The 14,577-nt window shown below is 47.4% G+C and overlaps 1 protein-coding gene across 1 annotated transcript in view; it reads left to right on the top strand.

Moving 5' to 3' along the window:
* The first annotated feature begins 621 nt into the window (after window positions 1-621).
* KRT80 (keratin 80) overlaps window positions 622-14,577 on the top strand; it is a 36,288-nt gene continuing 22,332 nt past the window's right edge. Inside the window, exon 1 of the mRNA XM_069101141.1 lies at window positions 622-1,153. Within this exon, the coding sequence (XP_068957242.1) occupies window positions 857-1,153 (297 nt within the window). The 5' untranslated portion in view covers window positions 622-856. The remainder of the gene's footprint in view (window positions 1,154-14,577) is intronic.

Below are 14,577 nucleotides of genomic sequence, written 5' to 3'. Positions count from 1 at the left end.
AAAAAAAAAAATGATCCAGGAAAATCCACTTTCCAGGAAAGCCTCCTTGAAGTGGGGGACTTAGGGTACTGATAGAATGAAGAGAAAACATCAAGGAGGGCTTGGAGACTATACTTTGGTCACCAATTTCTGAACGCTTTGAGGTCAGAAAACATCTTTTTTTAAATATCTATTTTACTTCCAAGGTGTGGAAGGGGGAAGGAAGATGGAAGAAGGCAGAGTAAAAGGAGGGAAGAAAAGAATAAAAGACAGAATAAAAACTTTGACAGTAAAAAAAATAAATAATTTTCACAGCTGTTTTTCACTGCCAGTCTGGCACCTGAGGGGCTGCCATCCACACCTGAGAGCCCAGGGCCAGGGCACAGCCTTTTCCAGGGCTCAGCTTTTCCAGAAGTATGTGAGTATTAATACGTCATTCCTCAGGTATGCCACTGAGGTCTGCGGTGACAGCTTCTCTCTCTCCTTCCTTGTTGTGTCTGCCCTTCCTCTCTCCCACCCACCCACCTGAAGGCTCCTCCCCTCCCATCCACCCCCTTTCTGAGCCTGACCTGGGTTTTGTTTGGGAGCCTAACAACCCACTCATAGCAAACTACCTCGGGAGGGGAGGGGACGGGAAGGATTCAGGGAGCTGGAGGGGGAGGTAGCAACATCATCTAACAGGTTGGTCTGGCTGGGAGGCGTCACGCCCTCCCCGAGGAGGTAATGAGCCCAGCACAACAGGTGTTTGCTCCTCATTCCCCAGCTCCCTCCTGCCTGGTAGAGACAGGAGACGAGCGCCAGACCCCGGCTGCCACATCCCTCTCACCCAGGGTGCTCCCTTGGGTGCCCGATCTCACTGCCCCCCAGGGGGGGCAAGATGGCCTGCCAGTCCAGCGTCAGCTTCAGCAGCCTCAGCAGCAGCGGCGTGGCCTCAGTATGGGGCACTGGACCAGGCTCCCTGGGATGGAATGGCTGTGGGGAGCCCAGCCCCAGCTTCAGCTCTCGGAGTCTCACCAGCTGTGGGCCAAGAGGCACCTTCCCGAAGGTGTCCGTGAACCCCAGCCTGCTGGTGCCTTTGGACATCAAGGTGGACCCCGCCATCCAGCAGCAGAAGAACCAGGAGAAAGAGGAGCTGAAGACCCTCAATGATAAGTTTGCCTCTTTGATTGGGAAGGTAAGAGGAGGCAGGAGTGGGGGAGGGGCTTTCATCTATTTCTGTCGTAACCTTGTCTGAGGACAAGGGGACAGCGACCGGTCTCCGGCTGACTCGGAGACGTGGCAAAGGGAGATGCGTGGAACGATCAAGTGGGTTTATTTTGCTTCCTGCCCCTCCTCCCGGCTTCCCCTGAATGCTCTGAACATCCCCCGGGATCGCTCACCAGCCAATGGGAAGGCGGGATACTTAGCTGAGCTAATCCCTGAGAAGGGGCGGGACTTTCCCAGGTCCATCCAAGTATTTCCCAGGAAGAAAGGCCAGCACACTGTCCCTGAAGGATGTCTAGGACAAGGGAAGGCCGGCTTGATAGAGACAAAGCATCTTGCCCATCCTACCTGGGCATGGTGCATGGAGTGGAGGAGCATTTGCAGGATTTAGAGCTGCTCCCCAAAGTGCTCATCCTGGGTCCCTTCTCCCCCATCTGCATATGGGTCTTAGAGGCCACCCTTACTTATCAGATGAGAAAACTGAGAAACAGAGAGGTTAAGTAACTTCCCCAGGTTCACACAGCCAATGATCGTCTGACTTGGAATTTGAACCAGGTCTACCTGACTCAAAGGCCTGATCCTGTGCTATGGTGTAAAAGAGCTGGGGGCTTGTCAAGAAGGACAGAAAACAGCCCAAACCCCAGTCTCTGTCCACCCATCCCTCAGGAGCCGAGGGCTCTCTTCCTGCCCCTTTTTCATAATCGTGGTGAGGTGTGTTATCCTTCTTGGTCCTCTTTGGCCAGCCTCTGTGATTTCCTGCTGAAATGAAGCGGGCCCAGGAAGCCTGAGCCAGAAGAAAGATGCAGGACCGGATGAGGAGGCTGCCTCAGGCATGTCAGGGGATAGGAATGTTGGTGGTGATGCTGGGATGCAGGAAAGGGCCAGACACGTGGCTTCCCAGTTCCATGGCTCTCTAGCCAGGCCCCCAGCTCTGCTGAGATTACAGCAGAAATCCAGCCCCAATTTGGCTCTGGGGATCTTCAGCACCCACATCCATAGCTTGCACTTAGGACTCTTCCTTTGCGTGTTCTGCCTCCCCTTTCAGATCTGGTCCTTTAGGGTAAAGACCGTGAGCCCTCATTCTAAGAAGTCGTTCTTTTTTCCTTCTTCCTGCTCCAAATATCACTATCCCCTCTCCACTTCCCTGCCTCCCCAAAAGCATTCTCTGGCTAATCTTCCCTTCATTCTCTAGCTCTGCCCCCAGCATCCTCTCAGCACTGATGTCCAGAACTGTCTGTCTGCTCCCCAAAGTGTGCGTCCTGGGTAGAAGTTCCCCCCCCCCCCCCCCAGTCAGAGCCTCTTCTGCATATATTTGAGGCAGAGAAAGAAGACTGACCAGCAATAATAATAGCTAGCATTTATGTAAGTCTTTAAGAGTTGTAAAATGCTCTCTCTGTGTGTGTCTATGCACACACACACACACACACACACATCTCATATATTCACAATACTGTGAGGTGAGTGGTATTCTTATCTCCATTTTATAGATGTGGTTGGTAAAGGCTAAGTGACTTGTCCAGGGTCACATGGCTACTAAATGTCTGAGAAGTGTCAAACTCAGATCTATTGAATCCAAGCCCCATCCTGTGGCCACAATTCCACCTTGCTGCCTCCCTGAAGAACAATTGTCTAGCTTGGTGAGAACTTTCTGCCAACTTCTAACTACTGATAAGCCCCAAAACTGTAATTTCCCTCCAATGACAAGTAATTTGTAAATGGGAGGCAGGTCCCTGCAGAGCTCTCCTCTCCAATCCGGGCTTAATCCCTTAAAAGTATTGCTTCACAGAACTACGTAATTTGGCCAGGGTGGGTGACTTTTCTCCCTTGAATGCCAGTGCTGATATCATTTTGAGCTCTTGCCATAGGGAAAAAAGGAAGCTGGAGTTTGTTTCTAGAGTACTGGTAGGATGACCCCAAAAGGCAGGGAGCTTGCACCCCAGAAGCTGGGGTTGAGGAAACTGCCATTGGAATGTTTTTCCGGGAAGTTATAGCCTCAAGTCCCACAGCCCCAACCTTCCCTTCACAATTATGAGTGTTGGCATTTGGTCAAGAAGGGGCCCCACTGATTCTGGAAATCTGGAAAGACAATCTGCTTGTCTACCTCTCATCTTGACTACTCTTCTTCCTCTACCCTCTTTTTTAATGTGTAGCTCCATCCTAGATGACAGGAAAGAGAGGTCTCTGCCGCCCTCCCCCCCCCACCAGAGCTTACAGTCTGATATGGAAAATGAAAAGAACCCAGAGCAACTGGAGAGAAAACTAACCCACTGTAGGTTCAGAGTGGGAATGGGGGGACTGGTCAGGGAAGACCAGAGTGTTGAGAAGGGAAGGGAATGGGGAAGGGACAGGCCTGGAGAAACGCTAAGGAGACACTAAAAAGCTGCAGGAATACTCAGAAGGAAAGGGTATGGGTAGAGATTGCGAGCTGGAGCAGAGTCCCTGCTGGAGACTCATGCAAAATGGAGGGAATGAAGGAGTCAGCACAGATGAAACTAGAAGAAACTAGAAACTAGAAAGCTAGAAGAAACTTAGGAATCATTTAAACCAGGGGTGGGGAACCTGTGGCCTCAGGGTCACATGTGGCCCTCTGGGTCCTCAAGTGCAGCCCTTTGATGGAATTCAAGTTTTACAGAACAAATCCTTTTATTAAGGGTATGGGTTCTGTGGAGTCTGGATTCAGTCAAAGGGCTGCACTTGAGGACCTAGAAGGCAACCCCAATCTAATCCAACTCCCTGCCACCTTTGAAATGTGAAGAGTCCAAGTCCTCCATCCCCTATTTCTTCCCCCATGCTTAAAATAACAACAACTGGAATTTATATAGTATTTCAGGTTTGCAAAACACTTCACCTAGATTATCTCAACAACCCTGGGAAATAGATGCCCACACACCCTCATTTTACCAATGAAGAAACTTCAGCAGAGGTTAATGGCTTGCCCAGGGTCCAGCTAGGTTGGATTGGTCTGAGGTTGGATTAGAACTCAAAACTTCTTAGAGCTGGATTAGGACTCTTAGAACTTCTAGCTCCAAGTTCAGCCCTCCATCCACCGTCCTTTAATACACTCAAGGTGTATTAAAAATTACAGAATTCATTAGGAGAAGGGTGAGGAGCTTCAGGGATGATAAGAGACCTAGGAGAAGAATCAGAGGGAGCAAGGATTATTTCCTCTAGAGAAGAGAAAACGAATACAGGCTGGGTCATAGGACAATGATCAAAAAATAATGGTCACATGGACATAAAACTAAGGCTTTCATGCTTGCAAAGCACTTCAGACACATCCATTTCTTTTTGAGGGGGGAAGGCAGGGCAATTGGGGTTAAGTAACTTGCCCAAGGTCACATGGCCATTAAAGTGTCAAGCATCAGAGGCCAGATTTAAACTCAGGTCCTCCTGACTCCAGAACTGATGCTCTCTCTATTCACTTTACCACCTAGCTGCCCCTCTTCAGACACATCCTCACAATAAGCCTATGACATAGGCACTCCCTGTAAAATGGGGGTATTGTTATCCCCATTTTACAGGTCAGAAAATCAAGACTAAATTTTGAGCGATAGCAGATTTAGAGCCTGAAGGGGTCTTAGAGATGGTTTAAGTTCAAGGCTCTCATTTTACAGATGAAGAAACTGACTTTCCTAAGGTTGAGTGATTTGTCCCAGGTCACAGAAGCAGGGAGAAGCAGGGCAGTGATTTGAACTCACATCCTCTCATGGCTTTTCCATGCCTGTCAGTCAATGTAAAGGGCACCGTTTGGGGGTTAGAGTGAGGAATGGTCCATGAATGTATCCTTAGCACCCCCAGAGGACAAGCCAAAAGGAAATGGACTGAGTGAGATAAGATGTAGGAAGGCCTGTCAGGATAAAGAGGACATGGAAGGAGATTGTGAGAGGTTGGCTTCCGAAGATAGGAGCAGACAGGCATGGGCCTCTCACATGTGCTGCCTGCAGGCAGAGAGATGCTGGAGATCATTTCCACTAGTTCCTAAGGAATTCCAGGACTACGAGAAAATTCTAGACACCAGGAGTACCAAACCCCTGCATGCAGGCAGGCTAGCTAGCAGCCATACTGTGGGAGACAGGGCTCCTTATCCTCCCTGAACAGAGTATATTTCTACCTAGAAGCAAAGAAATAAGTGAATTATCCAGGGTCTTTCCAGGAAAGTGGGGGTGACCAGGGAAGATAGGGAGGACCTCACAGCCTAGGAAAGCTGGCAAGCTAAGAAGTCACAGAATGAAGCACATAATTAGAGAAGGGCAGGGAACTGGTTAAGGAAAACTCTAAATCCCCTTGCCCTTGATTCCCCCCCCCCAAAAAACACACACACACACACACACACACACACACACACACACACACAGGATCTCATAGCCAAGGTCAGACAGCCTTTTCATTTGTTTGCTTGCTTTTTGGAGGGGGGAAGGCAGGGCAATTGGAGTTAAGTGACTTGCCCAAGTTCACACGGCTAGTAAGTGTTAAGTGTTTGAGCTCAAATTTGAACTGAGGTCCTCCTGACTCCAGAGCCAGTGCTCTATTCACTGCACCACCTAGCTGCCCCTAGACAGCCTTTCTCTAGAAGGTCAGGCTATGGGACAGTGTTCAGAGGCATAAATCCAGGAAAGTCTACAAAGATTAGTTTCCCACCTTGGCCTGAGGGAATGTCTTCCCTGCTCCCTGGAGTCCTCTCCTTTGGCCAGAGAAGGACCACCCAGGCAGGACCTAAGCAGCCTAGGGCTGGGGAGCAGGGGCTTGCACCTTAGTGGAAGAGGCCCAGAGGGTTAGCCCATCCCTGCTTAGAGTGAATTCCTTTGGCCTGTTGTAGACAACTAAACTGGCACCTCATTTGGCTCTGGATTAGTTGCCCTTCCCAGCCCTTTTGTTCCCAGCACAGGCATCGGCATTGAGGGAGGAGGCCTCGAGAAAAGAAGGTTCTTTGGGGAGTTCCTGGGTGGGGGACAGGCTTCACATCCTGATCCCCTCCCCACCCACTGGGACAACATGGGGCTCTGCAAGGGGGCAAAGAGTTCCGCATCCAGAACTGGAGGGCGCTTCACCTTTAGAGCAAAGACAGCTCCTTTCACACGGTCTTCATGAGTAAAATTAACTGGGACTACAACATAAGAGCCTGAGGTTAGATGGAAGGCAAAGGGAAGATATATCTATACACCTTGGGTGGAGGAAAGAGAGCTTCACATGTCTCCTCCCTCCCCACCCACTGCATCAACATGGGACTCCTGCCCAGTTTGGGAAGGTGGGAGATCAGTGTGGTAGTGGGAGAAGCAATTCCCCTTCCTCCACTCCACCCTTCCCCAAATATTCATTCATTTGCATTCTCTCTCTCTCTGTCTGTCTCTCTCTCTCTCTGTCTCTCTCTCTCTCTCCTCTCTCTGTCTCTCTCTCTCTCTCTCTCTGTCTCTCTGTCTCTCTCTCTGTCTCTCTCTGTCTCTCTCTCTTTCTCTGTCTCTCTTCTTCTTCCTCTCTCTCTCTCCTTTCTCTCTGTCTGTCTGTCTGTCTCTAATACACACATACATTCTGATCTCTATGAATTAATCTAGCTATGACCACTACAGGAGGTAGACCTGAGAAAGACCTTAGGTAGAACTTTCCAGAAGCTAGAAGGTTAAGATAATTGAATAGCATCAACTGAATTTTGTCCCTATAATATTCATGGCATAGAGACTGAAGAAGAGACTGAGTCTTGCCCTGAGACAGGTCAATAGCCAATTTGACCTCTAGAAGGCTAAAAGTCACACATCTATAAAAGGTTGTGACCAGCAGAAAAGGCAAGTGAAAAGAGATCCATGTGGGAGATGCATTCACTCCTAGCCCAAGAGCAGAGGGGAATCTGTAGAAGCCCCTACCTGAGAACAACAGTAAATCAGACCTAAATAGGGAGCCCCGGAGGGAAGGAGGAAAGACAGGACTAGTTGGGTGGGCTGCCAGGACCCCAAAGAACATTATTGGGGTTATTTTCATAGCCAATGCTTAATGTCAAGAGTCTAGATTGCCCAAGAGCTAGGAGAGCAGCTTCTCTTCTGTGCTAAAGAGTTTTACCCTATCCCTAAGCAACCCTGGTCCTAGACCATAGGGGGACATCCAGAAGTGAGAAGTAGCATAGTCTGCCCCCAGGGTGCTTCCAGTCTGGTGAGAGAGGCAAGACTCACACAAAGACAAGCATAGAGTCAAGATCAGAGTATAAAATAGAAGTCTTCAGTACTTTGGGGGACACAGACCACCGAGGGCAAATGGGACAAATCAGGGAAGGCTTCCTGGAGAAGGCAAGTTTTTGAAAGAGTAGAATATGAGCTGGTAAAAAGGAGATAGATGGGTACCCAAGCTAGGCAGAAATATTTATGGGATACTCAAAGGTAAAGAGAAGTGGTATAGGGGTGGCTAGGTGGCGCAGTGAATAGAGCACAGGCCCTGGAGTCAGGAGGAGCTGAGTTCAAATCCTGCCTCAGACACTTGACACACTTACATGTGACCTTGGGCAAGTCACTTAACCCCAATTGCCCTGCCTTCCCCCCTCCAAAAAGGAAAAAGAGAGAGAGAGAGAGAGAAGGGGTATAAACTGGAAAAAGAGAATGACAAAGAAACAAAGACATAGCTGGAAGGGACATTGCACACTAGCTGGTTCAATCCCCTCGTCTAATAAATCAGGAAACTGAGGTCTAAAGAGGTACATTGACTCGTCCAAGGTCATACAAGTAAGAGCCAGAGTCTAAATTTGAACGCACTTCTTCTGGCCTTCACTGTACCCCACTGCCTCCCATGTCTGAGTTTGGTTTCAGGGAGTTCAAATGGGAACATGGAAGAGGGAAGATTGTCAATCTCAGATCTGATGTGGGCAGTCACTTGTCAAGGCAAACGCTAGGCAGGTGAGGAGCAGCCATCACCTACAGATTCTTCAGCTCTAGGAGCTGAACATACCTCAAAGTAGACAAGCAGTAAACCAAGAAGGAATAACAATCAGGGAGGGCAAAGGATAAAATAGAATTATCCCAACAGACCAGGTGAGAGGTGACCTGAGTTCAAACCTCAGACATTTGACATACTAGCCATGTGACCTTGGGAAAGTCACTTAACCCCAACTGCCTTGCCTTCCCCCCTCAAAAAAAAAAAGAAAAGTAAAAAAAATTGGGCAGCTAGGTGGCACTGTGAATAGAGCACCAGCCCTGGAGTCAGGAGGATCTGAGTTCAAATTCAACCTCAGACACTTAACACAAAAACTAGCCTTGTGACCTTGGGCAAATCACTTAACCTCAATTGCCTTGCCTTCCCCCTCCTAAAAAAAAAAAAAAAGAAAAGGTGACAGGCCTAAGAAGTGGCCCGGAATAGAGAAAATCTACCTCTCACTGACAAGATAGCATGGGCTATATCACCAGTCCCAGGAACAAAGCTTGGGTTTATTCCTGAAGCCCTGTGCTCAGCCCTATTCCCAATGCTCAGCCCCCCTCCCTATCTGTCTGTTTTTCATCAGGATAATGGAGGATGCATAGGAAGGAGAACATGGTGCTATCAGCATTCCAGAGCAGTGGATAGCACACTACCCTTGGGAGCTTGGGAGATGTAAGCACTATGGTTGTGTTCATGTTTTCTCTCCCCAGCTGGAAAGGGTGAAGTCAGGGGCCTCATTTCATTCATCTTTGGATTGAAGGAATCTAGCACAATATGGTGATACCCCTCACCCATAAAATGTGCTTAAGAGATATTTGTGGAATTGATGTGTTGGCAACCCCAACATGTGGGATTAATTTGGCTTTCATAGGGTCTTGTTAGTTACTCATTGGTTTGGGACTGTAATAGATTCACATTTGAGTTCAAACAGACATTCCTATTCATAATGACGATATTTTTATGGTGCTTTAGACACTATTGATAAGTACTTATAAAGCTGTTTCTGTCATGTCCAATTCTTTATGACACTATTTGGGGTTTTCTTGGCAAAGACGCTGGAGTGGTTTGCCATTTCTTTCATTTTACATATGAGGAAACTGAGACAAACCAGGTGAAATGACTTGCCCAGGGTCACACAGCTTGTAAGTGTCTGAGGCCAGATAAGTCTTCCTGACTCCAGGCCCTGTACTCTACTATGCTACCTACCAGCCCCAGGTACTGTGCTTAAGAAGGTGGCAAAAGATAGTCCTTGTCCTCGAAGAACTCATAATCTAATGGGGGAGACAATAAGAGAATAAATGTACAAACAAGCATATGTGAGAAATAATTAAGAAATAAGGTGTTAGAAGCAAGAGGGGATGGAGTGGCTAGGTGGCGCAGTGAATAGAGCACTGGCCCTGGAGTCAGGAGGACCTGAGTTCAAATCCGGCCTCAGACACTTAACACAAAAAACTAGCTGTGTGACCTTGGGCAAGTCACTTAACCCCAACTGCCCTCCAAAAAAAAAACACACACACACACACAAAAAGAACCAAGAGAGGTTGGAAAATGTCCCCTGTAGAAGATGGGATTTAGTAAGAACTTATGGGATGTCCTCTTAAAAAAACAAAGGACTAACAACAATGACTAAGGAAATCAAGGAAGTCAAGAGACAGAAATGAGAAGGAGAGCATTCTAGGTATGGGAAACAGTCAGAGAAGATGCCCAGAGTCGCAAGGTCTAGTTCATGGAACAGCAACAAGGATAGTGTCACTGGACTGTCCATGGTTAGGAGTAAAGTGAAAAAATAAGGTAGGAGGGGACAAGGTTATAAAGGGCTTTAATGTCAAACAGGGGGTTTCTTATGTGGTATGGGGAGGGCGGGGGGTGGGGTGATGTGCAGCCACTGAAGTTTATTGAATAGGGGGATGACATGGGCAGACCTGAGCTTTAGGAAAAATTACTTTGGTGACTAAATGATGGATGGAGTAAGAGAGCCTTGTGGCAGACAGACCCTCCAGCAAGCTCTTGCAGTAATCAAGGCTTGGGATGATGAGGGTTTGCACCAGAGTGGTATCAGTGAGGAGAGAAAGGTGAAAGCGGCAGGCCTTGGCACAGATTAGCTGTAAGTGAGGGGAATGGTGGTAAGAAATAGTATGGAGTGGAGGGTGACACCCAGGCTGCAAGCCTAAAGAACTTTAAACTTTAAAATTTGCAAAGCACTGTACATGTTATTTTCATATGAGTCTTACAATGACCCTGTGAGTTGATCCCACAATTATTATTCTCATTTTATAGATGAGGAAATTTAGGCTCAGAGAAAATAAGTGCCTTGCATACAGTCTCACAGCTAGTAAATGTCACCCCTGCTTGGAGGTTCCTAGAATGTAAAGATGAATAAAACTTGGCCCGTGATTTCACCCAGTCGAGAAGAGAAGAGAAAATATGAACACAAAAAGCTGTAGCACAAAATGGAAAATGGCAGGTGCTTAGGATACATACAAACCAGCATCCTGAGGAGACCCAAGGAGAAACAGCCGACTCCTCCAGAACTTTAGTACCTACAGATACTCCAGATGTGGAAGGCACAGAAACAACTCCTGCCTGAAAGAGGCAAGAGCTGTTGGTCCTCAGACGAGCCCCCCTTCCCCAGCCCCAGCAGCAGCACCTAGTCCTAGAGCATGGTCTTAGCTGCATTGTGTGGCAGGCCCACCATCCCCAATCCCAGCAGGCCTCATCCTCAGTCTCGAATGACTATAATCTTCCCCACTTTCCTGGGAGAGCCCAGGACAGAAACATTCTGAGTAGCTTTACAAGATGATTCCCCTCCAGCCAGGGCTACCCCCAAACCAAAGGTCTCCACATCATTGGAACTCACCGCTGCCTGGCCTTGCCCAACAACTCCCCAACTTAACCTCCCCCTCATCACTGATCCACACCTCTTCAGGTGAGAATCTCATCTGATATGATGGCCAATACAATATACCGACCCACAATACACTCAACTCTCTTCACAGCCTCTTCCATCACATGCTTCCCCAAGAAAGCTTTCCGGACTGATATCACCCCTTGCTGCATCTCCTCTGTCCCTGTGAGAAAGTACCCTTAGAATCACAGATTTGGAGCTGGAAGGGACCTTGGTCTGACTACTCAAATCCCCTATTTTTGCAATGGGAAAACTGAGGCAGAAAGAAATGAGCTGAATTGCCCAAGTTCACAGATGCAGGTAGTGACAAAAACTGAGAGTCAAACCTGGGTCCACTGACCCTGAACTCTGAGCTCCTTCCATTGTGCCACATTTCCTTCCTAATCTGTACTTGTTAAGATATCATTGTGTAGATATATAGAGAAATCCTGCACAGACACATGTGTAGAAACACCAGTAGCTGTCCCCAGTCAGGAAAGAGGAACAGTCAAATATTGAATCCTTCCTAGAAATTGGTGTTCCTTCTCTAGAGCCTCAGCCATGCCAGCCAGCACCCCTAACTCTCAGGGCACAGCATCCCTTCCCTTCTGTATTCCTCTCGGTCCCCCACTGTCACCATTGGGTGCTTCCTTTTCCATTTACAGACACAACCAGAAGTGGGGCTTAAGTGAGTTTATCCTTCCATTAGAGAGGGGCTAGATAATCCCAGAAGCACCAAGTGCTGGGCCCTGGCCCAGAGAATCTTTCCCTAAGATCTCACATTAGCCAGTCTTGCAGACTGGTACATGCTGTTAGATGTCTAGTTCCAAAGGAGGATGTGAGGCTGGCCTGGCTGTACGGGAGGAGCCATCAGCAGGAAGGCAAGAAGGGAAGGAACCCTCCTAGAGAAAGGGTGTGGTCCACCTCCAACATAGTAAACAGGATACTAACCAGGTCAAGCGAGAGTTCAACAGCAGCCCAATAATAACAGCCCACATTTATATACTCTTTTTTTTAAGACAGTCTTGTGATATCATTGATGTAGGGAGCTCCAAGGGATGAACTCCCCCTACTAATGCAGGTCAGCACATTTTCTTTTACAAATAGCCAGAGTCATCTAGGGCACCGAGAGGTTAAGTAATTTGACCAGGGTCACACAGTCCCAGGCTTGTCAGAGGAAGGGCTCGAATCCAGGTCACCTTGACTGCCAAGCCGACTCTATCCACTGTGCTCCCCTGCCTTCTCATATAGCCTTTAAAGTGTATTACAAAACACTTTTCTGGAGAAACATAGACTAGCAGTAAAAGGTACTAGATTTGATGTTAGAAAACCTAGATTAGAGTCCTAATCCTGAAATTTAGCAACTTTGTGAATTTCAACAAGCCACTGATCCTCTCTGAGGCTCTCTATAAAAGGTTCCATTCTCTCTAAGGGACTTTCCAGGCTTAGACTTTCTAAGTTCTATGAACATAGGCAGATGGTGTGAGTATTATCAGTACCATTTTAAAGATGAAAAAATTGATGGTCTAGGCTACAGTCCAGTGTTGTGGGTAATCCTTATTTAAGAGGCTAAAGTTTGTTGAATCTCTTGAGTTTGGGAGTTCTGAGCTACAGTTGGGCTTTAAAAAGGCTATTGGGTGTTCACACTAAGTCTAGAATTGATATGGTGAGCCCTCAGCAGGAAGGATCACCACATTACCTGAGGAGCAAGCCAACCTGGATAAAGGCTTCCATACCAATTAGCACTGGATTCCAGCCCATCATTGACCACTACACCTGGAGACCCAGCCTAAGGAAGACAAGAGAAAGGAAGAAAAGGGAAAGATAAGGAAGGCAAGGGAAGGGATGGAAGAGAGAAGAGGAGAAGGGGAAAGGGGGAAAGGAAAAGAAACTTATCCCTACACAAGTCTGAGAACTGGTCACCTCCATTCTACTCCAATTCTATGCCCATACCACCAACCCCAGCAGCACCTAGCCAACACCATGGCAAATCCATTGTCACCAATCCCTACGAGCCCCCATTAGTGGTGCCTTATGACTACAATCTGTCCCTCTCTCTCTCTCATGCTCATACAACTGGTGAAGTGTAGCAACTAGAATCCAAGGGGCTATGACAGAGGCAGAAAAAGGAGTTTACAACAATGGTTCAAGACCAGGGAAGTCAGCACCAAATCAGAGAGAACCCCACTACCAAGAATAACAAAAGGGCTGGGGAGATGAGATACTATCTCAAAGCTTCTCTGCCCAAGATGAGCCTCTCTTGCAATGATAGCATGCTGATCATTGCCCCTCAATGCCCGCCTTATCCACCCAGACAAAAGCTTAGGTGGCCACAGTCAACCCTTCTCTTATGCCCAGAGTCTCAGGCCTCAGGTCCATGGAGAATGACAGGAATATTGAATTGACAGTCAGTCAACCAAATTATCCCATTTCAACTCTTTTCATATTTCCAGGAATCCTTGTCACACCACTGGTTCTAACTACCAACTTCTAAGGAAAGAACTCAGAGAAGGCAGCATGGTACATGGGTTCTAACCTGCCCTCTGATGCTTACTAGCCGTGACCTTAAGCGAGGGACTTAACCTCCCTGAATTTTATTTTCCTCCTTAGTAAAATGAAGAGGGTTAAATTAGCTGGCCTCCAAGTCGCTCTGAGCTTTGGATCTCTAATCCCCAACTCCTAGTAGCCATGACTCTGCTTCATGAGCAGTGCTACCCCAGAAACCCCCAGTGGTGTATAGTTGTCACACAGTAACACCTGGACATCACAAACTGTCCTGCAATGGGGCTGGCAACACATACATAATACATAGTCATTCTCTAGTAGTACAAGAATATGGCAAAGGGAACATGCAATTTCTGTCCCCAGTCTTTAGGGGAAGGCAATTTCTTTGGAGGGTATGAAGAAAGGTGCTTGTCCAAATGGTTGTGGGGGAGCAGGGGGTGTGGAATCCTGTTTAGGTTATGGAATAATGAGGTGAGGGCTTAACTGCCAACCACAGGGCCTAGAACTTGGGGAGAAAGGCCTCAAAGGCCTCCAGTTTTGAACTTGAATCATAATAGTAAATGACATTTTCATAGAACTCTAAGATTTATCAATCAATCAGCAAATATTCACTAAACACCTATCATGTGTCCCGGAACTGTGCTAGGTCCTGGGGATACAAGCACAAAAACAGACCAGGAGACCAGATATGCTTCAGAGGAAGGGAAGTATGAAACCAGGTGGGGAGAAGGAAGAAAAGGAAAGGAACAAGCATTTAAGTGCCTACTATGTGCCAGATGCTTTACAAATATTATCTCATTTGATCCTCACAACAACCCTGAGAGATAGGTATTATTATTATTCCCATTTTATGGTTAAGGAAACTGAGACAAACAGAGGTTAAGGGACTTGTCCAGAGACACAGCTAGTAAGTGTCTTAGGTCCAATTTGAATTCAGATCCTCCAGATGCCAGGACCAGGATATCTAATGGTCCACGTGGTTCTCTAGGGGGAGAAATTACTTAGATGGAAAGCAGCCTAACGAACCTTAGCAACACCTAAAATAGGGATTCCTATGCTCTGTGACTCACAAGTTCTGTAAGACTGGCATTTTCTTCTCTTTTGCTTTCACTACT

Source organism: Petaurus breviceps, unplaced genomic scaffold (genome assembly GCF_028583685.1).
Source record: "Petaurus breviceps papuanus isolate PSGF00001 unplaced genomic scaffold, PetGlider_PUasm1.0 454, whole genome shotgun sequence".
Lineage (NCBI taxonomy): Eukaryota > Metazoa > Chordata > Mammalia > Diprotodontia > Petauridae > Petaurus > Petaurus breviceps.
The sequence above is the reverse complement of the archived record's forward strand: the minus strand, read 5'-3'. Positions and strand labels throughout refer to the sequence as shown.